Below are 25,660 nucleotides of genomic sequence, written 5' to 3' on the forward strand. Positions count from 1 at the left end.
AGACCTTTCACTGACACAGCGTCAGCAGCCTCTGACTTGGTGATAAGAAGTCCGCTTTAGGCTTTGCAGCGGCCTCAGGACCATTTGCTAATGAAAAAATACATCCAGAATTCCAAACAACTGCCTTGAACTTAGTCTTCGAAGCATGATTTATATAAGCCTTTTTTATGCTTTTTGTTTGTGCATATCATATTTTTCTGTTTTGTGGTTAGTAAAGGACTCAAGCTCTTCTTAATTTCAGTTTATTTACCTAAGGTTTTGACATCTCCTTAAAGAAAGCACTGATTTTATTTACTATTTACTTTTAGGATGAGGCTACTGTGCAGAGATTTGTAGATTATTGATCTTATTTGGAAAAGAACTGTTTCAGGGGTGAATACTGAAACTTGTCCTAATGCTTGGAATTTACTTATTTTTATTACGTTTCTTAAATGAAATTTCAGAGCCTGGAGCAAAGTAGTGGTGTAAGTATATTTCAGGAATATGTAATTGGTTTGAATTCTTTGCTAGAGAAGAATTTTATAAAATTAGGGTATCATTATAAGCAGAGTTTAGCTTTTTGCTTGCGTACATATAGACCCTGAAATCTTTTCAAAATTGGAGTGGTAATTTACTCAAATATGATACTATTAATGCTAAAATATTATTCAGGCTACATATATGACTGTTTCCTGTCTCTTGTTCTACATTTAATGAGTTTTCATGGTTTTTGATGCTCCATGGTGTTGATTTTTTATGAGAAAGCAGGAGTAATTGCTGGGAAAGAACCTCTAGCCGAAGGAGCCCGGACGTTGATGTGACTGCAATTGCCATTTTTTTGCCCAAACAGCTCCTGTTACTGTACTTCTTACCCAGCCAGTAAGTGTGGATAAGAGGGCAGAAAAGAAACGATGTTTAGAATTATCTTTCTTATATGCTTTCGACAGTGTAGCTGAGCTGTATTGCGATATATGGTTTGAAAAGCTGTTTTCATGATAAACTACGGGGCTGGATTTTTAAAAAGGGAATCTGCGAATAGCCATTTTTTTTTTTTTTTTTAAACCTGAGAACATTTAAAAAATATTGATGTATGAAATGGTGGAACAATTAAGTGAACAATGATTATGTTCTTATTTGGGGACATAGCAAGCCTATGATTCGATTTGAAGTGACAACCACATGAACACGTGTCGGACGGGCCAGATACTGGGCAGCGATATTGGGCAGCCATGTTGGGCACAAAACAACTTGCCTCTAAAACACACAGGAGCATTCTGTCAGTCTCCTGGAACTCCATAAACTATATTTGCTTCTCTTTTTTCAGGACAACAAATAAATAAGAAAACAAACAATAAGTAAAACACAAGTTAGGAAACAGTAACCTCTCTTTGACTCACATTTCTTAGATTTAACAAGAATAGTAAGTTGAGAGAACATGTTGACTTTCATTGTGTGTTTGGTCATTTAGAAAACTAGTACTGTATTTAGATCATCAATTTCTGTGTTTTGGGAGGAGGACTTGCGTGTCAGATAAGCATCTTCTTTGTATCGCTATTCATTTTCTTCCCCAAAGAGCTGGGAAGACTGGGTTTTCTAGGTTTTTTGGTTGAAGCACCATTTTTTCTTGTTAGAGCAGGGGTCAGCAAACTTTTTCTGTAAAGGGCCAGATAGTAAATATCTTGGGCTTTGCATGCCATACAGCTTCTCTTGCAGCTACTTAACTCTGTCATAGTGTGAAAGCAGCCATGGACAATATATAAATGAATGGATGGAGCTGTGTTCCAATAAAACTTCATTTCCAAAACAGATGGTGGGTAAGATTTGGCCCTTGAGTGGCATAGAACACAATTCGTCAAAGCTGAAGAAGACATCTTTGCCCATCCAACAGTGTCACATGGGCTACACAGAGTTTAGTGTGTACCATATGCTCTCATTTGCTGTTCATAAAGGTATGTGAATAAAGGGAGCCAAACAGTAATCTGCCTTGAGTTCGATATTCTTAGATCTTTCCCTGTCTTTGCCTCTTGAAAGCTAGAATTAACTGCAGACTAATTTTGGAAACATATGGCTGGATTTGGCCAACTTGAAAAGTTTATAGCTTCCTAGGAGGGTATTAGATCACTTATCTTAGGGTATGGTTTAGCCAAGGAAGAGTAAACAATTTATGTATGATTTTTCAAAAACCCAAATATCTGCAATAAGAGTGAAACCACAGGTGGTGGCAGTGGCGGTGGTGGTGATTCAGATACTGTGTAACTCTTATCAGAACTCCACAGAGTCGACTTAGTAGATGTTAAACAACTTCCATCCCCTCATAAGTGGTCTGGGGCATCCATGGCCCGTTGGGCTCATCACTGGTGGACTTCCTGACATTTTATGCGTTTCTTACTCGATCAGTTAAGTCAGATGCTTACTGAGAGTCAGTTGTGTTTGTTTGCAAACCTCTCTGTGTCAGTTGTGTTTGTTATTGCATACATTAATTGAAAGTCATGTCTTCTGTTGCTATTTGTGTGAAAAATAAGGTGAGTGCTTTGGAAAGACTCATAAAGGTGATTTACTGAAAACTTGCTATTGAATTAGGTATGGTTATGGGTGAGAGAACTGTGGGAAGGATTGGGGCAGGGATCTAAAAGGAGCCTGCACTCTGGGTGCCGTATGAGGGTCTTTTGGTTCTTACCCACCTTTAAGGAAACCAGTTGAAATTTACAGACAATCCATTATGAACATTACAGGGCACTCGGCTGGCCATACTTGAAGAAAAGGGCTCACTCTTGTATCAGACAATTGGCAAAGAATTTGTATTTAGATATTTTATTGTAACTTGATGTATAAAGGACATATACATATATCTTTTGTTTTTCATATTGCTTTAAAAGTTTCATTTACTGGTCCTAACTGTATCTAAGTGCTTCTGAAATGTGCCACACACTGTGCCAGAGCTTTGCATAAAGTCTCTTACTTAATCCTCATAGCAGCCATTTGAAGAGAGTTCTGTTATCTTCACTTCAGTAATAGGGAATGTAAGGCTTAGGTAGCCCATGTAATTTTTCCCAAGGTCCTTAAGCTGGTACATGTTACATCTGAGATTCAGTATTCTTATCTCCCTAACTATACCACTCTGCTGTCAGTAGCCAACTCGAGAGTTTTGAACATAGTTTTCGAATGTAGCAGTTGGTAAGGTCTTGTTATGAATTGCCAGACTAGTCTTGATTAGAATCAAAACTGGAGGTTGTCAAAGAGTGAATTAGCTTTAGTCGGTATAGGAAATATAGAAAAAGCTTGCCTTAAATCCTAACGACATTGTTTTTGTATTTTTATTGCATTCTGCTCCTCTTTCCTCTTTTGTTTGGTCACATACCTACTTGGAACAAGTATATCGTTTTTACCTATTAAAAATGCTTTTAGGCATATGACTTCATTTGATTCTCAAAAGAAAAGTAATAGGACAGGCATTGTTAGCTCCAATTTTTAGAGGGAGAAACTAAAGTTCAGAGAATTTAAATGAACGGAGAGAGATGTGGAGTTGGAATAAGATGTAGTTAGAAGAGGTCCACGTTACAGGTGAAAAACTGGATAAGGAAATCTTTTGCTGTACGATACAGATATTTAGTTAAAAGAAGAAGTTGAGGGGTTGCTGTCTCCTGGTATGTGTGCAAGTATGATATGGAGGATTACGACTTGCTCTTTTCTAGCTACATCCGAGCATGGACTTACTTTCTTTTTTTTTTAAGTATTCAATTTCAGGAGGAAAGATTTAAGTTAAAGACTGGAGCTAGTTCTGGTAGAAGGAAAGTCTGTGGGTTAATCTTCTCTGCGGGCTTCTGTAGAACAGTTGTAGATTATGTCCAGATTCAGAACAATAAACTAGCCAATCAAGTGCAAAGTTCTACAGTTATACATATTTATTTTACTGTTTTTAAACAACAGCGAAATCATAAACTGGAATGCAGCCTGTAACATTTGAATGCCCTCAAAATAAATTATATACTTAGATTTTATTATAAATGATTTACTACCATGTTCTTTTTATTTGAGGAAAGTAAAGAATGGTGATATGTAACAATGTATTTAGAAAGAGGCTTCTCAATAGTTTCAGTTACAGCAGTTTGTATCCTTTCCTACTGAGTGATTTAGTTGTTATTCCTAATTCTCTGAAAGAACATTTTAATGGTAGACCCAGACAGCAGTAAACTGATTAGGATGAAGAATTGAAGACGAGATAATGGATAAAAGTTAGAAGTATGTGAAATTCCGGAATAAGAAGTATTGCTTAAGTAGATCATAAGGAAATAATTAGAAAAATAATCAGTAGACAAGAAACACTAGAAATCTGCTTCCAGGAGGAGGCTCAGGAATTCACTGGACTATATCACCCATGTGTGTTAATTCTGTAGTGTGAGATTCTAGAATGACAATGCTAATTTGACTTAACAGAAAAAAAAAAACAAAAAAACATTTTGCTTCCTGGGAGAAATTACTTTTTTATATAATTGTGTTCATCACAATTAGTACTATTATGTGAGTAATCAAAAGCACCACGATTTTATTTTATTTGTATTGTTATTTTTATATTGTGTCCTTAGTACCCTTTATTCCCCATACTTACAGAATTAAAAATTAGAGGAACAATTAAAAGATTGGAGAGGCAGCAATGTGATCAAGCATACTTGAAACTAATTTAAATAAATAATTTGTTTTAAAAAAAATTCACATTTCAGCATCCACAAATAAAGTTTTAAGGAGCTCCAGCCAGAGAGAGAGAGAGAGAGAGAGAGAGAGAGAGAGAAACACACAGAATGTATTTGCTAAATCAGAAATAAGGAATTTTTTTCTCTAAGGTGCTACTAATTACCTGGAGGAAAAAAGAGATCAGACCACAAGTAAGGTGGCAGAGGCGGGATTAATGCTTAGGAAATTTTAGAGTCGGAAATACGAAATACTCAGCTTGACCTCTTTTGTACTTCAGAACAAAAGACTCTGATGCATCGTATTCATTTTAGCTCACTAAGGGCAAGAACAAAAAGCGAAGTAGTAGAAGTGAGGAGGAAGAAGAAATGATCAAAGGGAAAACGAGACACGAGAGAAGAATGAGATTTATGATAAGTGGCAAGATCGGTAAGGGAAGGAAAGAATAGGCCAAAGACTCCAAAAGGAGACGCCAGAGGAAAAAAGCGAGGGAGCAGTCCCCAGTAGTTCTGGCACTTTCTCATGCTCCTTGGCCCATGCTTCTGCCCTCGAACGTGGCTCCGTCTGTTTAAAGCTTTGTCAGAATTGCCCTTTTCTTGACCCTGTGTTGAGAAGCTTAATCATGTCATCACTGTTCTTACCTGAAGTCCCTTCCTCCTTGTCTCAGCTCTCATTCCTCGTCGCTCTCCCAACGGATGCTCCCAAAGCTTGCGAAATATGTAGGACTTTAGAGTATCTTTTGCTGAATTTATCTTTCTCTTCTCTATTTTATCTTTGTCAGTGAAGCTTTACTCCTCGTTGTTTCTAAATGGATGTATTTAAGTAAGACGATTACACATTATTTTAGGGTTCCTGTTCCCCCTGCCCCAGCATGCGCACACGCATGCGCACACACACTCACACGCACACCTGTCAAGTAGGGTGCACTGGGGTTGACATACCTGCCTCCTTTTCTTTTTTCAGGCTTAGTGGTTTTGAGAACGTTAGAAGGCCGTCGTCGGAAGAAGGAAAATGTTTTTATGTTTTGTTGAACTTTAGGACATATCTATCACAACAAGTAAACCAGGCCGTACATTTTAAGTTGAATAATGGTTTTTCCTATTTTGTGGGAAAATACATTTCCTATTGATTACTCACATAATAGTGCAAATTGTGATGAACACAATTACATGCAGAGGGTTAGATGATGGAGGTTGTAATATCATTTCTGGATATTTGAGACATTAGTAGGTATCACTGTTCAAGTAAACTGACATGCATAGCCCTTCCTTTGGTTGGATGCTATATCTTAGAGTAATCACAAGTTAGCTCGTTGCCCTGATTTTCAATCAAACAACCGAAATACATTGTTCAGAAACACCCGGTTTGCTTATATTGCTGCTCACCAGTGTGATCTCACTTTGTAGCTGCTTCCAAGCAGGTCACAGTGATGTCGCATCATTCTCAATTATCTTGCAGGCTGATGTTAAAGACGTTCTCCCCTTCCCTATGCTCCCGGCCACTTGGCCTTGACCCATTGGGGTGTCCCTGCGCAGATTCTACTGTCGTTAATTCTCTACCCATGTTCGACCTGGGTATGACATGGCATGGACCTAGCATTCAGGGCAAGGGTTTATGCTTCTGACCTGCTTCTTGGGACATCTTAGCCATCTTCTGAAAAGATGATCTCTTCATTGGAAGAGTTTTAACTTATTGACCATACCTTAGAAACCAAAGTTAGATGTTAAAGGATGCTTTTAAAATCAGGAAGCTAGTTAAAATCACAAGAGAATCCAGGTTAGTTACCTTGATTCTCATTTTAAAGGTGGCGTGCTAAACAGCATTTCAGTGAAATATCTGAACAAATATTAAAATTTAGATGTTTAAAAGTTTATATCTCAGCCATGGTTTTTCTAAGGTTGGAGGTTTTATATAGTAGTCTTTTGTTTAGGATAAAGGCCTTAAAATTTAGTGTTAGACCATTAGCACATACGAACTTTTTGACTGAAGGACATGGGTGCTTGTGTCAAGCTGAACATAGGGAAAACGAGCAGCTGTATTTTCCTTACGGCAGCGTCATTCTCTTACACACCAGATTTTCGACCGTAGGCTGACCCTGATGGTTAAAGAAGATAATTCCTATGTTTACTTTAGTTTATAATACTGTACTGCATATTTGAAAGTTGCTGAGAGTAGAGATAATTCCTATGTTTGCTTTAGTTTATAATGCTGTACTGCATATTTGAAAGTTGCTGAGAGTAGATCTTAAAAGTTCTCATCACAAGAAAAAATTGTAATTATATATGGTGATAGATGTTAACTAGGTTTATTGTGGCGATCATTTTACAATATATACAAATATCGAATCGTTATGCTGTATACCATATAATGGTATATATCAGTTATGCCTCAATTAAAAAGAATTTCAAATACCTCATGATATATCCCAAATTTCCTTCTTTTTCATTAAATATATTTTCCTCTTTAATTTTATTTTAGAACAGGATGTTTGACATCTTAAATGTATCAGTGGCCTCTCTCCAAATGACATGGCTTCCGTGATCATGTCTCTTTGGAGATTTTCCGTGTCATGGCTTCCCGGTGTGCACTGTGTCACTTCTTATGCGTCGCCCCTGTGCTTTGGAGCATGGTTTGTTCTTTTGGGTTTGCAGCTCGCTGTCCTCTTGCTAGAATTTATACATTCACTTTAGATGATATTTAGAAAGTGCTCGTGGGAACATAACTGCCATTCGGCACTTGTAGGCGCCTGTTACCTCCCACCTGGGTCCTTTCAATGGTCCCCTTAATGGTTTCCCCTCTGGCATTCTCCCCTCTTCCTAATTCATCCTATACGCCAAGATTAATCCTCCTAAAGTACTGTTTTCATCTCACTCAAAAACCGTTAGAAGCACCCCCATGGCCTGCAGGATCAAGACCAGACCTCCCAGCCAGTTAAGTCTTCCTGCAGCCTCGTTCCTGCTTGCTTTCTGGCCCTCTTACTATAATTCCCTCTTCAGCTGACGTCCTTACCGAGGCCTTCTGTCTTCTCCCCTCTGTATCTCTGTTTGTTGTCTCTTACTGTGGCCTTTGACTCTTATCTCTGCTCATCTAAATCCTACTCATCCAGCTGTCAAGTTCCAGTCCAGCTGATCAGATTCTTTATTTTCCTTGCAGCATGTATTACCTTTTCTTGTGATTGGTTGTTTATACATCCTGGGCACTGCCCTCCACCCTGGTTCGTAAGTTCTTGAAAAGCAGCATTCGTAAGCAAGAATGGATTATTGCTAATTTTATACCTCTGTACGTAAACTGGAGCTTTAGGATTGTGATTTATGGTCACTGAGTGAAATGCAATTAATTGGCTCGTTATTTTTTGTATTCTACCATTTCTTAGCACAGTGTCAGAAGATCTTCATGAATAGGTTTCATTGAGTGTTTGTTGAATAAATAAATGATACATTAGATTTATTTTGTTCTTCAGATAGAAACTTTTTTTTTTTTTTTTGGCATTTAAGTTGACACGTTAGCATGTACATAGGATTGGATTTACTTCTTCTGGACAGGAAGAAACACATTCAGAATGCCCTAGAGTCATTTCTGGACTGTCTTGAATTGTGTAGATTGCTTAAGTCATTGCTATGTGCTTAGGTAGAGCTGAGTAAGTTGGTGGCCAGGTCCTTCTTCTAACCAAATTGGAAAAGTTCTCTAAAATGTTGCAGCAACTATTTGGAAAATAGATCAGTTAACAGTTTCGTGTTGCATGTTATCTCTTGAGGATGCAGGCTACCTCAGGTGACACAAAGCTCCAGTAGGACAAAGGATAGCTTGTTGCAGAGATCAGCTGAGCAGTCTTTTTACAGATATTCAGCCAGTTGTCAGCTCTTCCTTAATCGTGACATCATTGCTGCTTGTATTTATCTGACACCAGAGGAAAAATATAAAGGAGAAAGATAGGGGGACTTGGGAGGGATTTTCTTCAGCACTTAAACAAACCAGGCTTGTCACACTGCAGGGGCACTGTGTCTGGTTTTAATAATCTCATGTATCACTTGAGTTTATTATTAGTAAAATATAAACCTATTTCTTAGACTTTTTTTTTTTTAATTTTTGAGAGGATTTCAAGATGTCACTTATGCTCTTCTTTCAGAATGGTAGTGGAAGGAGGTGTTAACTTGCTAAATGTCATTACACTGCTTGTTTTCAGTTTCAGATTAATAGCAGGTGGTAGCCATTTTTCAAAGCAAACAGGCTGTCTTTTTAGTTCAGTTAGTAAAAAAACACTAATTCTTTGCTGTAGCCTGAAATATTTTGTGCAAGGTGACAAATGGCGAGGATCACAGAAAATTCAATATTTAAAAAAATAGATTAGCTGGCTAATACTGTAAATTTTTAAAGGACCAAACCAGAACTTTCGGCAAAATATTTCTTTTACTATACTAACTGAGTTACTCATCTTGGTATTTATGCTTAATGAATATATCTATTTTCACTGAATATATTTTCATGCAGATCTTTTGATTTATGGTCTATAATATCTTTGTCCACTTCTGCAGTACTCATCTCAGATAATGAATGCATCTGGAAACAAATTGCATCTTAAAACTATAGACGATCACCAATGCAAATGAATGCTTTTTAACGCACGCCGGAACGCTTGTTTGTAGGGGGAAGATCGGTGAGGTTATGTTTGGAATAGTAAGATTTTTTATTTTTGGATTTTTTTTTTCCTTATTCACGAGCAGGTATTTAAGAATAACTGAAATGTTGTTTTGGTATACCAACTTTAAAATATGAATTAAAGTAACCTGAATTCTATTCTTAACTCATGACTAACTAGCTTTCTGACCTGATGAGGGTTGAGTTGTTCCAGGATTAGATCTTTAGCATCTGGAGACTTTAGTTTCTAAGGTATATTCATGCTTCCAACATATATGGTTCTTTCTCCTCTTGTCTGAGTATTTTTGATAGCTGATCAATATGGCATCAAATGTCATTCACGGTTTGTCATTAAGAACATCATTTTACATGCGATGTAGTTGGTTTAAGAGGCTCGAGGGTGGGGGCCGCTTTCCTTTGGGCTGGAATCCGATCGCTTAGCTCCTCAGTCTGAACACAGTTGCCAAGAGCTTCCTAGCATCTGATCAAGTGATGGATGAATGGAAATCATACTCATAAGAGGTGGATTTTTAAGCCAGAAAGATAACATATAATTAAAATGATAGTCATAACCATAAAGCACACAGGATATCATGTCAAACAGTTAATAATACTCTGATTTCCCAGCAGGCAAAACCAAAGCAAAATCATACAGTTGCTTTCTATTCTTGGGTCCAAACATAGAGAAGGGTCTGCCTGCTGAGCCCTAGTGGGAAGAGTCGGAAATTTTATATTCACAAGACAGCTCTTCTAGCTGTGGATTTTAGGCAAGTCTTTTTTCTGCAACTGTTTCTTTAACTGTTAAAAACAAAAACAAAAAAGGTGGGTGTAAAACTGTACTGCATACTTCACGTTGCTGTGTAGTGTGGCTTTCTCATGTGATCATATGGTTTTAGAGTCTTAAAAGTGATAAAGGATGTTAAAATTTATAAGTTGACATTTTGATTACATTCATTCCTGCATTTCTTGGCAGCAAACCTCTGGTGAAAGGCACTCCCCAGTGTGCCAAGGGATTCTAGAATTTGAAATTCCAGAGTTCTCTGCTTCGTTGTGGTCCCTCCACACCATTGTACAGACAGGGATGAGAACAAAACTAAGCCTGAGCTAGCCAGGCCCCTGGAATGAGTCAGAAAGAGGTCTGATTCAGCGTGGCCCCTCAGACGAGCAGATAATGAATGGGGTCTTCTGGTTCTCAACCATTGCGATGCAGAAACCGAAGTGCCTTATTTACACCCTATCTTGTGTACTCTGTTGCTTTCAATCCAATGATTCATGGTTTGGGTGCTTCTCTTCTTTCTGTCCCTCCTTTCAGAGACTTCTTTTCCTTCTTGCTTTGTCCAGACTTCTGTTGATGACGATTTAGTCCCACAGTCTCATGTCTTAACTTCTTTTCCTTGGTCAGGTAAGCTGGAGGCTTTGTACAGAGGCTAAAGATTTCTTAAGTCCCTGGATCATCAGGTTTGCAGGAAAATGGGATGTGAAGAGCCAGGTACTTCTTCATACCTTCCTTACCAGTGGTTATTGCTGAGGAGTTTTTAAAAATGATTTTATCCTTCTAACGCTTTTCTAAATTTAGTTTTTCTTGGAATACAGTAGAGTCATAGCTTACTTAAGGATTTGGTTTTAAAATCACCGTATGAATTTTATTTGTCAATTGTACCTCAGTAAAGCTGAAAAAAAAAATGGGTATCTAGGTTTATTCTTAAAAGTTCAGCACTGCTAGTTTTTCTTCCATTATCGGGTTAATAGGTTCTTTAGTTGAGCCCTAGATGAAATGTTGGCTTTCATTTAAGGATTCGTGAATGAAAACTATGTATCTTGAACCAGTAGAATTCCCCTCGCTGGGAAGACATGTTCCCTCTGTGAGGGCAAGTGGGAAATGAGACAGATGGAACAGCCCCAGGCTTCCTGGTGGAGGAGGTGAAGCTCTGTGCACTGTTTACGTTTTTCTCTCTCCCCACTTGAACCTGAGTAGTTGGATTTGCATAAACTAAATGTGCGCATGGTGCAATTCCACTGCGCTCTCCTCTTTAAAGCACCATCAGTGAGATGAGGACACCCATTTATGTTCTGAGCTCAGTCATTTTAGGCAGACAAGGAGAGCCAGTGTGATTTGCTGAGCAGCAGTGAGTCGAACTTGTTTTAGAAAGTGGCCCATTTCCCCCTCAGTCTTACCTATTTGAATCCGCCAGGTGCTGTTAGGCTCAGGAAACAGCCCAGCAAATATTGTTAAGTGACAGAGAGCGAGCAAATCCCGTCACTTCTCCCGTCGTGGCAAACCTACCACCGGTGCCAAGTCAGGCAGAGAGGGAGCATCGCTGCCGCCACGCAGCGTCTGCCCCTGGCAACCAGGTGTCACACACACACGAGGTCGTTTCCAAATACTGCTTAACGTGTGCTCGTGGCATCCTAGCAGTTTGGCAGCAGAACATACACCTTTGTGGGGTCTCCGCTGGTCTAGCTGTGGAGTCGATTAACGATGAATGAGTAATAGAAGAAATCTCATGGTAAACGTAGGGCATAAAGTATGAATGTAAGTGGGATCTTAGATATTATTTAGACCGTCCCCTTAAATTTACAAAGAAGAAAACAGACCCCCAAAAGGTCAAGTAACTTGTTCGATTTCATGAGTTAGCAGCCAAACTGGAATTCAAGCTTTAATTATCTGATGACTGCTCTGTGGCTTTTTCTACAACACAGAATTTCTGAATCAAATGATCCAGTTGGGTTTACTAAGCCTGGTCCACATAAGTGAGGCAATTCTAAAAGGAATTGGGATATACAGACAGATATGACCTCATTCTTATTTTGCCGGTTTATTTTCTGTTTGAACTGGAAGCTGAAGGTTTAAGATGTGCTGAAAACTTGTTGTCATCATCATTTGTTAGTGTTGATTAGCAAATCAGATTATGTGGCAGCCCTAGGAGTGTGCCCTTTAGCGCTGTCTTTAATAGAGAACCTGCTACGAAGGGTCCAGTTAACTGACAGCCTCATGCTGCAGCAACTTTTGGGATCCCTCACAGCGTCTCCTCCCCGGCCTTGCCTCTGCAGGCTGACAGTATATGTCAGGGGTTCTAGAGCTGGGCCATTCTGCTCGTCCCAGGAACCTTCTTTTGGGCATCTTTGCTCTGGGGCTCCCCATCGGCTTGGCCAAGGTTTTCTCAGAGCTGCACATTTGTCCCCTTCCTTCTTTGTCTCCCGTCACGGGTGTCAGACCTACAGCCATAATCTGAGTCTCTCTCTCTCTCTGGCTTCAGCTCCTTCTGGCTCTTATACTTCCCCCCTAATAAATCTCTTGTACTTTTGATTTTGTCTCAGCATCTTCATCCCAGAGGACCTGAACTGACATGGTACTTAACTAGTTTTGGAGACATTTTTAGAATATTCTGCATTAACTATTACAGGAAATCTTTAAACATCTCTTCATGTTGAATAGTATGAAAATAACTGAATATGTTTGATTAGTCATTTTTATATCATTTTTCCCTTAAAGTCAAGCCAGTATGAGAAGATATAAGGTCAGGGACTAACGGGAAGTGCACTGCTGTCAAGAGGCAGGGATCCCAGAACAAACTCTCTGCCTGACCATGCAGAATTCCCTTAGTCAGCGAGGAGCTTGGAGCCTCACTTACTTCCTATAAAATGAACTAGATGATCTCTGAGTGATTTTTTTTCCTAGCTCTGAATGTGAACTAGATTGCAAGAGAAAAGATTGACTCTGGCCAATTGGTCCCAATAGTGTGAACATTAAACCTAATTTTAAATTGAACAAATACAAGTTAATACAAAGAAAAGGAATTCAGAGGTTGTGCATTAATTGTCTCCGTGTTGTCATTCAATTTATTTGTCAGATCAATGACATCAGATACCTTGGTACGGATAGTGCAGCTTAACTAGCATCTTTATGTTCAAGTGCTTCAGTGATTTTTAATCTCCGTCGTAAAACAGATTACATATAAGTGCCTGGAAATGGAAGTATTATTCTTTACAATATAGAATAAGAAGATAGAGACATTTTAGTTTAATTGCATCTTAAGTTACATAATTTAAAATGCCTAGTGCTCCTTTCCTCTCTGTACTGTATCAGCTTTGGTCTAGAATCGAGACCGCTCTGCTTTTGCAGGTAATGATAACATTCAGCGGTTTATCACACCAGTCCATTCTGCAGCTAACTTTGATAATAAAAGCCCCTTCCTGCCCTAGGTCCATGTAATCACACGGTAGTTTTATTGAATATAGTCTTTTTTTTTTTTTTTAACCTCTTTTTCCTTTTTCAGTTATCATTCTTATCCTTGAAGTTTCTAAACTTACTGATAATCTGTAATATAGTGTCCTTATTTATTTTATAGAAGTTGGTCTTCTAGAACTTTGTTTTCTTTTTAATTACTGAATTCGATTCCACCTGGTCATTTTGACTCGCTACATGTTTACATTGAGTTGTGTCTTTTGTAAACATGTAGTCACTATGCTAAAGCTATAGTGTCATTATGGAAGATAAAGCTGTTCATTCCAGAACTCTGCCACCCTAGCAATTTATTTCACTATTGATTCAGCATTTATTTAATGTTTCGTATGTGCTGGGTATCGTGATTTTTTTTAATGGATGTTGGGAAGGGAGCACAGAATTTATGACACTGAGCTGATGAGGTGATATGTCTCATCAGCACCTTTCATGTTAAAATTTCATGTTGAAATATCATGTTGTTTTGTAACATGAAATTTGTAACTTATAATGGAATCACAATATGCCTGTTTTCAGGAATGATACATAAAATATTTAGCAACAAGTCTGTGGTTGTCACTACCCAGGCAGAAGAAATGTTGAACAACCAATATCAGTTCATGTCAATTGAGTATCACTTATGCCTGAATCGAACATCAGTTACCTGGATTCAAAATCTTATATGTTGGATGTGGTTCCACAGGGTAGCGGTTAGCATGTCCGCTTTACACGCAGAAGATCTTGGGCTCGCACCCCAGTGGAGCCACGGTCCATGGTCTACGGCCATGCCACCCTGAACAAGCCTGATGTCTGACCTTGGAAGCTGAGCAGGGTCGAGCCTGGTTAGTACTTGGATGGGAGACCACCTAGGAAAACCAGGTGCTGTAGGCATAAATAATAATGAATTATAATAAAACAAACAAGCAAACAAAAACCCCACAAAATCTTATATGTTATATGGGCATGGATTCTGTTTTTACAGGGAGCCATAGAACAGGTAGAACTGATGTACGCATTTTATGCTTTTCCTACTTAGGTCAAAAATAATAAATTAAAATGTCTGGTTTCCTCTCTCATTGGGCTGTGATTCACTACTTTATGTGTATGTGAGCCCCTCTTATTGCTTTTAGATATTATACCTCTGCAGTGTAACCCTACTGCCGGGTTATAATGCATGCAAGTCACCAGCCCAATTCTATACTACAAGAAGACATTTATTGAACAAAGATTTATTAGCAAGCAGGTACAAAATGATTGATACAGCCCACTCTGTAAAACTCAATGAGATCCCAGTTCTCTGTTTTTAAAATGCTTTCTCTGCAGGAAAGGTTCACCTGGGGCAGGTGAGGCTGCTTATTGTTGGTCTCAGATGTCCAGCCAGTCTTTTAAACCAGTGGTTCTCAACTCGGAGCAGTTTGCTTCCCAGGGGACAGTTGGCAGTGTCTGCAAACATTTTTGGTTGTCACAGCTCAGAGTGGGTAGTGGTATTACTGGTCACAGAGGCCAGATATGCTGCTAAACATTTTGCAAGGCGTAGGACAGCTCTTCACAGCAAGAAATGATCTGACCCTACATGTCAGTGCTGAAGGTGAGAATCTCTGTCTTAAGCCAGTGGCTGGGTGCAGGACTGTTCAGGGCTCGAGCACGCGGGGCCATCCCTAAAGTTCTTAAAGCCACAGGCATTCTCCTAACTTCTTCACCAGCAGATATAGGAGTATCTTTATAATGTTACCTAACCTTTGCGTCTTTTTGATAGTTTTCATTTTACCCTTAAGAACCTATATCTAACATTTATCATACTAGTTAATGAAGCATTTTCACTAAGGAAATCTCATTTCCAGCAGTCAGTGTGCTAACCTGCAAAACATCACTGTTGATTAAGACATGGACGAGCGAAGTCCTGTAGGAGCCACCTCTACTTTTTTGCACGTCCAGTTTTGAGCTTCCAATCAGAACACTTGTTGCTCGCTCCTGGATTGTGCGTTCCTGGGTACCATGCTGGCAGCACCTAGTTCAGAGCTTAACCTAAGTAACACGGACACGTGCTATCACACTGCATGCTGTAGTATTTTGAAGTAAGTCGTGAATGCTATGGCAGATTTGTTTCCCAGAAGCTGTGTCTACTTCCTTCTTCAAGCTCTTCCCCTCAGTGCTCTTTATTTCATTTTGGCTACCAAGTCCTGTTCCTTTGCGGAAAGTACAGACTTGGGACAAGCCAAAGATACAGACAGAGGGAGTGAATTTCTTTTCCTGTCTCACAGGGGTCACAGTTGAGAAGGACAGTGGGGTAGTAAAAACCAAAAGTCAAAAACAGATCCCATAAGAGACATGTTGAAATGTTTCATTAGGTGTGAAAGTAGGAGAGTTAGCAGGGGTAATGATAAATACTACACGAAGGAAGTAATATTCGAAAGGAGATTCGGGCGTTGATAGGGCCTGGGGTGGGCCAGCGCATGGTCACATGGTGACTTGGCAGAGCTAGAAGGGGCAGCTGGGTCTCCCGACCCCACCCAGAGGTTTCCTAGTACGTCATAGTGCTAATAAGTTGTGAATTAAACCAGAAAACTGGAGAAGTAAGTGTTTGGTTTAAAATATTTTTTCCTCTCTAAAGGTACAGAAAAAAACTTTGCAAAATTATTTCTCATTTCACCAAGTGCTTAATTTTGCTGCTTTTGTCAAATACCAAGATCTGCACAAACGTTATGTGAGAACTCCTGGAGAAATTTGAAGCAGCTTGCTTTCTCTTCTAAATGTGTGTACCCAACACCTTCCTCTCTTCATTAATTATTGGCTTTACTTTTTAATTTCAAAACCACTTACCTTCGCCTGTGCTCTCTTTTTTCAAGAGAATAAGCAAATAAGCCCCAACGTGGCAGAAGGCACGTTCAGTAGGCTATTTCCAATGTGTTCTCAATATGAAAAAGCTGACGTATAGACCAAGGTTCTTGAAACTCTTTTTGGAAAGACAAAACAGAAGTAAATGGATTCGATCACATTCTGGGGGCTTGGGTATGAGTTCCAGATCTAGAATGAAGAAGCCTCTTGGAAGAACGGTCTTTGTCTTTCATCTCTTGGTCTGTATTCCACTTCTATCAGGCCTAGTGTGTTAGTGGATATAGTATAGTTTAACATTTCAAGCTTGGGTTTGTTCGTAGCTTATGCTTCTGCCTGTAAGTAGTTAATGAAAAGTATGCTAAATTTGATAATAGGTTGGACATCATTTAAGTTCACTGAGAGTTACCCTTTTAAAGGTTATCTTCTGGTATGGTTTAGAAAATAGTGCTCTGAATATAATTCCTTGTTTATTAATGCCTCCTGATAAAGGCTCAGTGAGCCCTAAGTAATTTCTCATTTATAACAGAAGTCTACTATTCAGCTAATTGGATACATGGCTACTTTAATTATTTTGTTACGGTTAATTGATATGCACAGTGATCATGTTCTATAGCTTCTAACTATAATATCACCTTATAAGTTTATGGTTCAGCCCCCTTGGATATTTCAGTTCCTTTTATCTCAGCATATAATTTTATTAGGTTCCTATATATTGTCTCTTACATGTAGTTCTGACAAAGAATAAAGTTCTTTTCCCTGCTCTTGTTTGCCTGTGTGAATTGTAAGATAGATAGATAGGGATTTATTTTGCCTACCACAGATTATCTATATCGTTGTGAAAGATTAAATCTTTCCCAATTCATTATGTGTTTCAGATTTCTTACAAGATTTATAATTATAGGAAATGAATTATAGGGATTTCCTATTTATATTGATTTTACAGTTCTTGCCTTTTCTCAATCAAACTAAGCTCTGGCCTCATAATGCCATCCCATGGAAAATTGAGCAGGTTTCTGCTTTGTTTTCTACCTTGAGCTATTAAAATTGAACACTGACATTTTAAGGAACTTTGTCATTTAAAATGTACAAGCTTTCCCACAGCACAGAATCTTTCCTTAACATGCCTTGTGATTGGTGTGAAGTAACAATACTACCTCTGATCTAAGAGAGTGTGATGTCACTGGGTTCCCTGGGTAATGCCTTGGTCCCCAGAGGCTACCTCCTCCTCTTTGGAGAGCTGAGCTACTATGCCCAAAAGTTTTTCCAATGATTTACCTAGGATCCTACAGGAGAAGGTAAAGTTCTTACCAGCACAATATGTCATATTCATAATCTCAGTTTTTCTTCTATTGACTGTTTTATATCCTCTGTTGTAAGTACTTTCGAGGACATTTCAGAATATGTCCTCTGCCACTTTGGGGCAGATCTGCTTTTTCTCTTGAAAAAAAAAAAGAACAAAAAAACATAGGCAAACATAAGTGGTTACTGAAATTAAAAAGTAAAGCCAGCAGTAAATGAAAACAGGAGGTTGTTAGATACATAAACTTTCCAGTCCTTTCTGAAAAGAGACAAGTCTTTAAGGAGGTAAATACATGGTATACTTCATTTTGAATCTAGCTGCCAACACTGAGTAAAACATCAAAATGTTTATGTGTTCGGTTTCTTAAAACTTGATTTTCTTATTTTCTTTGTTTCTCTTGCATATGGAACGTTCTAGTGTTTCATAATGATCCACATAAGCACTTTCTGTCATGTTTTCAAGCCCAATCATGTTATCTCAAATCTGACAGGATCTGAAAACTAATCAGTGCACATTTCCTGTACAGGGAGGAATAGCAAACATGAGACGAGGGAAGACTTTTTATATTCATTTTTTTTTTCTAGGAAATGATTTCACTATAACAATAAATAATGTTGTAATCCTCTTTGTTTTTATTTGTTCATTTACAGTGATTCTGTATCTTTTAGAGAGTTATATGTGGAGGTTTTATTTCCTTGCACTAGGTTGACTGCTTTTTCTTGAGTTGAGTGTGACTCTCCATCGTCAGCAGCTATTAGCTTCGTCAGTGTATTTCAGGCTTATTTAAGTTTTAGGATTCATATTGTGTGACTTTTCCTCCCAGCATCACATTAACTGTTTCAAAGCAACGTGCCAGTGAAGCGTTGTGGACATGTTTCTTGCTTGTGTTATTCTCTCTTGTGGACCTCAGACTATTGATTCTGTTGGCCGTCTAGGGAAGATTTGTGATGTGAGACTGTAGTTTGGTGTTTTCCGGTCTTCAGAGGTAGTTTCTCTTTAGTGTGCATATCTGACCTTTGGGCATGTTGCATTAAAAGTTTTTTGAAGATTACATCTAAAAATGCGGATGAAGATATTTCTGTTTACCCTTTATTTAGATCGTAATCAACAAATTAAATCTGTTGGTTGCGTAGCCCTCAGCAGGCTCAGTACTACAATATGCTTGTAGTATCGAATTAAAAAAAAAAAGTCTCATTGTACAACTACATGTGAACAAAAGAAGCATTTAGTGCAGGTATTTTAAGAACCGTGGTAGGTAATGTCATACATTGAATAGGAGAGAGAATCAAGTGCTAGTATGTTAGGGATTTAGTAGGTAAAATAATTTCCCTGCTACAGATAACTTCAAGTTATTAAAAATTTTTGGTTTTTAATGTGGTTACTTATAATAGCTGATTCTCTCCACTTCTGTAACATACTATGTTCCCATCTCATAGTCAGGGATAAATGTATGTAATATTAATGATTAAAAATATTTTATGATTATAGGAAAGGTACTTGGTCATTATTTGGAAAATTTGGAAAATAGTGAACAGTCCAAATAAGGAAAATATTTCACTGTGCACATCATAGCCAATGTTAACATCTTAGCGTATTTTACAGTTTTTTCTGTGTTTATGTAACCAGGCACTCAACTTTTTCTGCCCATTCCCCGCCCCCCTCATTCTTAACTAAAAATTAGGAACTTACTGTGCATGCTATTTTATTACTTGTTTTCCCCCCACATAATATTTTGAGCTAAAAAAATTATTTAAATATTATTTTTTTAATGGATCTCGATGCTCAGTTGTTACAGCTGGACTAAAATCTTTATAATCAATATCCTGTTGTTGGATCAAATCTTATTTACACAAACCTCTGCTGTTTCTATCTTTTTGTTGCTTTAAATAATGCTGGCTGCATTTTTTTAGGTACAAATCCTTGTGTGCTTCTCTTCATCAAATTCCCTAGGATTAAATGCCTCGAAGTAAAATCGGCCAGGTGATAAACAGATTAACAGTAGTAAAGATGTATACACGCATACATACATATATTTATATGTAGTTACTTCCATAAATTTTAGTATGCTTGATTTGTATTCACTGTGTGGTTTAATTCATTCTTTGTAATATATGGTTCCACGAGTTTTGACAAATGCATGCAATCATGTTACCACCACAGTAATCAAGAAAGAGAATAGTTCCCTCACCTCAAAAAATTTCCTCCTGTGTCTCTTGACTACAAAGAATATTTATTTGTAATTTAGAAAATGTAAAGAAGCAAAAATAACTAGCAACTCCCCATAAGCCTTACCACTCTGCTATAACCTCTATTGACATTTTGCTGAATATTTTTCTGGTCTTTTTCTTTTTTCCCCTTCTGTACCCAAAAAAAAAAAAAAAAAAAAAGTAAAGAAAGATTATACCATTCTTCTTGTTTATTGTCTTTTTCTTTTCCTCGTATTTTATTTAACAATAAGCTTGGTTTTTGTTGTTTTTTTGCAGTTCTAAATAACCCTATCATGAACATCTTTGCATATTACTATAATTACATACGTAAGAAAAGTCCTAAAAATAGTGTTTAGATCTCAGTGACTATGTACATTTTTAAGCCTTATTACATTTTGTCAAATCGATTTTATGTTCTGAACTACAGTGTGTAGAAGAGTCTGCTTTTCTGTATCCTTGCCAATATTATTTTATATTTTTGTCATTTCGATAGATGAATAATGGTATTTCATTATTTTGATTTTCATTCCTTAATTTCTTGTGGGGTTGAGTTTTCTTTTTCCGTGTGTTCATTTTCAGTATTTTTGGTATGAATGGCCAGTCTAGGTCATTTGTTTATTTTTCTTCTGGCTTTTTTATAGGAGTGAAGGGTCCTGGGGTGGAGTAGAGGGCTCATTTTTTAAGGGCTCTATATGCTAGTAACATGAACTCTCACAGCTCCATGCTGGAATTTCTTTTCCTCTTTTTGTCATTTGCTTTTCATTGGGTTTAATGATTTTTTAATTTAACGAAGTGTCTCATAAGTTCATTCTTTTTCATTTTCTTTTTTGGGGGGCGGTGTCTGTTTTGAATTTAGAAAGATCTCTCTTTAGATTATCTAGTCATACATATTTTCTTCATACTTAGCTTTGTTAAACATTTTCTCCATTTACTTTTATAGTTCTGACAGACTTGTCAAGTTTTTACTCTGTGGTACCAAGGAGCTATAAATTATGTATTTGCATATGAATGTATTTTTATTGAATCTTAATATTGTATTTGTTTTTATATGCTTTCAAGCAGTACAAGATTTTCATCGAAATCTTCTATTTAAATTAACAGTCCAGTCACATTTTAAATGTGTCCCACATTAAGCAAATCCCTTGTCTTTCCTTATTGCCTTCTTTGGTTTGTTTTAGATAGATAGTATGCATCGATTTCTCTATGAGGTCAGGAAAACGCAGTACTTATATCATTAACATAACTGTTTGTTTGGTTTTAACATGCTGCAGGACAACGATGTCAAAGTAAGTAGCAAAACAATGACATGTAAGTGGGTTCTCTTAAACTGAGCAGATTCAGCAAGTCACCCTTATTCAGGTTGAGCCAGGTGACACTTGATCACCTCACAAAAAATTATGGTGTACCGCACAAGGATGGGAATGCCAAAATACATTCTTTTTTAATTTCTTAAAATTCCTAGTCAGGTGTGCATTCAGCAGTGACTGAACAAAAAATATGTTAAGAACTTTTCTACCTGGGGGTGATGTAGGGAGATCTCTTCCCTCCTGGAGAGAACGGGCTCTTAAACGTAATAAACAGGTTAGAAACAACAGTTTGAAAAAATGCATTTTTTTTTTAACTAATCTAGAAAATCATTCCATAAGTAACCATCTCTATCATTATGTTTTTCCAGAGTCAAAACTATTTTATTGCTTTTTATTTTATAGAAAAAGATCTTGTAAATTAGAAGTGGGATAACTGGGTTTTTAAGTTAATTATTTTTATTATTAAATTTTAATTATTCAAATAAACATGTATAGTAGTTTTTGCCTCCCTCTAAAGACAGCTTCTTCATAAAAAAGGAAAGAGACCAATACATATATTTATATGTGAGTTTCACTGGGTAATTTAAGTGTTCTCAGCATAAACTTTATGTGCAAAATGTTGTATAGCCATTTTGTTGTTGTTGTTCAAGAAAGGTTAATAATCATGTCTTATGCCCAGAATAAAACCAAAGTTTTATTGTGCAAAATATTAATCCTTGAAATTACTCTCTGAAAGAGTAGTTAAATAAAACTCTCTGTCTCTGCTATGTTATGATATATTTGGACAAAGTAGGACACAGCTGTTACAGTAAAAAAAACACACACAAACAATGTAGACTCATTCTTTACATTTAAATACAGCAATCATCATCTTATTAATGTCTTCTATGACAGAGACCTAATAGTTTGCAAAAATCTTCAGCTTTATATACTTATTTCTAATGTAATTTATACTTGACTTTTGCTTTGCTGTTGCTTTTTCTTGATATAGTGTATTCTTCACTTCTTTTTTTAGGCTAAGCAGCTGGAACAGAAAGATCGAATGATAAAGAAGCAGGATACATTCTACAAAGAGCAGCTGGCTAGACTGGAGGAGAGGGTATGACTATTTTTTGTCCTTGATTCTTCTGTTACCACATCAGCTTTCCCCATATATTTATTTAAGAATCAATAAATTAGAGCTATACCTGCTTTTCCTAGTTATAAAGTAGCCAGGAAGTGAAGAAACCGAACAGGTAGATCATTCTCACAAGGAATGTCCTTCCTACTTTGATAGTTTTGGGTTATGTTTTTGGTTCATCGATGCCTTTTACCTCTCACAAGTCTCCCTCACATATTTTTCCTTAAATATTTAGAAACTGCTTCACCTCCAGGTCATATAGTCAGGTGCTACTCTTAACTCTCCTAAACTTTGACTAAACTTGAGTACTTTCTAAGAAATGATAGTGTTTTTTTAAAGGCTCTATTGTCTTTGTGAAAACTCAGTTTCACAAAATTTGTGGCTAAGAAGCAGATGTCTCTTTCAAGCGTGGTGGACAGAAGCTGAATAGTGGGACTTAAGGGGAAGAGTTAGGAGGGGGAGCTGAGGTAGTTCCTCTAGTCAGCCTGGACCTAGAATCGGACAGAGATGCAGGCGAGGGAATTTAGGCTGAAACAAAATGTAAGAATGGGAGTTTGAGCATCTAATCAGTGCCCCTGTTCATTTATGCAGATTTGCCTATAATGATTTCATACATAGACCATGAGATTACAAAGCTAACTTTCTCTCAACCCAACATTTGATTTGTCTAGAATAGGATGTTTAATAAGAAAGTAGGTAAAATAAAAAATACATTATTAAGACCCGTTCAATAGTTCTTTGTATGTTGAATATGTTCAACTGTTTCTGTGTCTCTGAACTCAGTGCTGCTTCAGTATAGGGATCATTTTCTCATTTATTCACCAGATATTTACTTAAGTACCTAATATATGTCAGGCTCTGGTCTAGTGCCAGAGATATGCAATTGAAGAAAATGAACTAAACTTCTGAGCTCAAATTCAATTAAAACCCAGTGTGTGTGTGTGTGTTTGTGTGTTTGAGGAGCTCATGAAGTTTTTATTAAATCCACAGAAGTAAAAACCGTATTGTGAGGGGCTGGGGAATGGGGCTACCAAGGAATGGGAGCCAGGCCACCAGAGAGGTAGGACTTGCCAGGGGGCGGGGTGGGGAGGTGAAAGGACAGAGCTAGGCTGAGTTGGCTCGAGGGCCCAGCTTCAGGGACCATCACCAGGACTACTGGACAGCTCCTGGGCACTCAGGCCAGCACCAGGCAGGCTCAGTGGCAGGGGCTCCACCAGCACAGCAGAGAGAGGGGGCGTAAAGAGGGGAGGGAAAGCAAAGAATGTGCAGGAGTGTGTGTGTGTAAGAGAGAGAGAGACAGAGAGGGAGAGAGGGAGAGAGGGAGAGAGAAAGAGAGGGAGGGAGGGAGAGAGAGGGAGGGAGGGAAGGAGAGAGAGAGAGAAAGAGAGAGAGAGAGAGAGAGAGCGAGAGCGTGCGTGTGTGTGTTTGTAAAATATAGGAGACTGAGATTATATGGCAAACAATAAAGCAAGAGGAAAGTGAGTCCCAGGGCCAAGGAGTGTGGCTTTGGGGTCAGGTGGAGCGGTGGGGGACCTGTCTTGAGAGGGTGGCATACAGAAAGATGTCTGCAGTGATGGGGAAGCAAACCAGCCCCAAAGCCTTGAAGCAAGAGTGAGGTCCTTGGTGTGTTTAGAAAGGCCGGAGGGTTCGTGAGTAGGAGAGTATTCTGGCCGCTGTCTTTAGCAAGAACTGAAGCAATAGAGACCTAGTAAGAGGTTATAGCAATAATTCAGAAAAGGGATGATAAAGGCTTGGCTCAGGGTGCTAATCAGTGGAAGGAAGGAAATATGTTTGGCTATTTCAAAGGCAGAGCCAACCAGATTTGCTGATGGCTTGAACATGAGTAGAAGAAAGAAAACTAGGTCTGTGGCTCTTACAACTAGAAAGATGGGTTTTCCATAAGGGACTACTATTAAAATACGCATCTGGATGTGTGTGATGGAGGGAAACAGGAGTTTGATTTTGGATATGTTTAGTTTGGGATATTTCTTTAGACTTCCAAATGGAAATGTTAAATAAGCATAAAGTGAAATGGCTTAGAGCAGAAGTCAGCAAATTTTTTCTGTTAAGGGGCAGAAAGTAAATATTTTAGGCTTTGCATCCATGTATGGTTTCTGTCCCCGCCACTCAACTCTACCATTGCGATGTGAAAGCGGCCATAGCCAGTATATCAACAAACAAGTGTGATTGTGTTCCACTTCATGGATGCCGAAGTTTGAATTTCATAGAATACTCTTCTTTTGATATTTTTCCCCAATCATTTAAGAATATAACACCATTCTTAAGGCTGTTACTAAAACAGGTGTCGGCCTACAATGGACCGTGAGTTGTACTCTGCAGCACCCTGGTTTAGAGCACAGGCTCTGACATCAGAGGACTTGGATTCAGATCCCTGAACCAGCATTTACCTGCTGTGTAGCCTGGAGCATTTTACCGAAACTTTCCTCAGTTTTAAAAGGAGGACATAGCAGCACTTAACCTCGCTAATTTGTCAAATGAGCTCATTCGCATCAAAGCACCTAGCGTCCAGCACAGAGTAACCAACCACTCAGTCAGCGGTGTTTCTTATTTTACTTTTGTCCTTCCAGAGCGCTGTGCCTCTGTAGTTAGTCATCGTCAGCTGGATAAAACGGATGGTGGGGGCGGGGGGCGGAGGGAGTTTCGAAAAAAATGTCCCCAGCCCCTGCTTCCCCCCGACCCAATGATAGTTTTCTTTGCTATCGGGGATGACTACTATTCTTTTTTTTTTTTTTTTTTAATTTTGTATGTGTACCTTCTAAATTCATCATTGACCACTGTTAGGAACAAGAAAAGGCACTAAAAAATATTCACCTATTTCTTGTAAATTCACCAATTTGATAGAAATAATTTAGAGATTGGTGTGAGGAATCTCCGTAGATTAAACTGGTCTGCTTAACTGCGAACTATTGCTTTTGGCCTCAGGGTAGAAGCAGATGGGTATGATGTGATGATAGCGAATTATTGCGATTCATGTCTTATTTAGGGAGAAATATACATATTTTTTCCTTTTTGAAGATAAGACTGGAAAGTAGTTAATTAGGAATTTTAACTGAAAGCTTGGAGAAGCACCAGTGAGCTTAGAAGAATCCTGAAGTGGAATAATCACACTACTACTAGTTAATACTTAATAATTCCATATTTAATAACGTGGTAGAAAGACTTCTGGACTAGGAGTCGGGAGGCATGGCTTGGTCATCTAGTTATTTGTCAGTTCACCTAGTAATCTCTGTGATCTTCAGCTCTTCATCTGTAAAGTGAGGAGAATTCTGTTTCTTGCTCACCTTTGTGAGTTATTGGGCGGACCAGATAAGTTGATGTGTCTAAAAGCTCCTTGAAAATGGGAAAGAG

At 38.1% G+C, this 25,660-nt stretch overlaps 1 protein-coding gene and 1 pseudogene across 3 annotated transcripts in view; both read left to right on the forward strand.

The window, feature by feature from the left end:
• The window catches only part of CHCHD3 (coiled-coil-helix-coiled-coil-helix domain containing 3), a 256,115-nt gene that overhangs the window by 142,929 nt on the left and 87,526 nt on the right, over window positions 1-25,660 (forward strand). For all 3 annotated transcript variants that reach the window (XM_006910510.3, XM_025045860.1, XM_015588404.2), the window contains exon 5: window positions 22,187-22,270. In XM_006910510.3, coding sequence (XP_006910572.1) covers window positions 22,187-22,270 — 84 coding nt within the window. The remainder of the gene's footprint in view (window positions 1-22,186; window positions 22,271-25,660) is intronic.
• Window positions 14,298-14,413, forward strand: LOC112478823 (annotated as a pseudogene).

Source organism: Pteropus alecto, unplaced genomic scaffold (genome assembly GCF_000325575.1).
Source record: "Pteropus alecto unplaced genomic scaffold, ASM32557v1 scaffold22, whole genome shotgun sequence".
In the NCBI taxonomy this organism is placed as follows: Eukaryota; Metazoa; Chordata; class Mammalia; order Chiroptera; family Pteropodidae; genus Pteropus; species Pteropus alecto.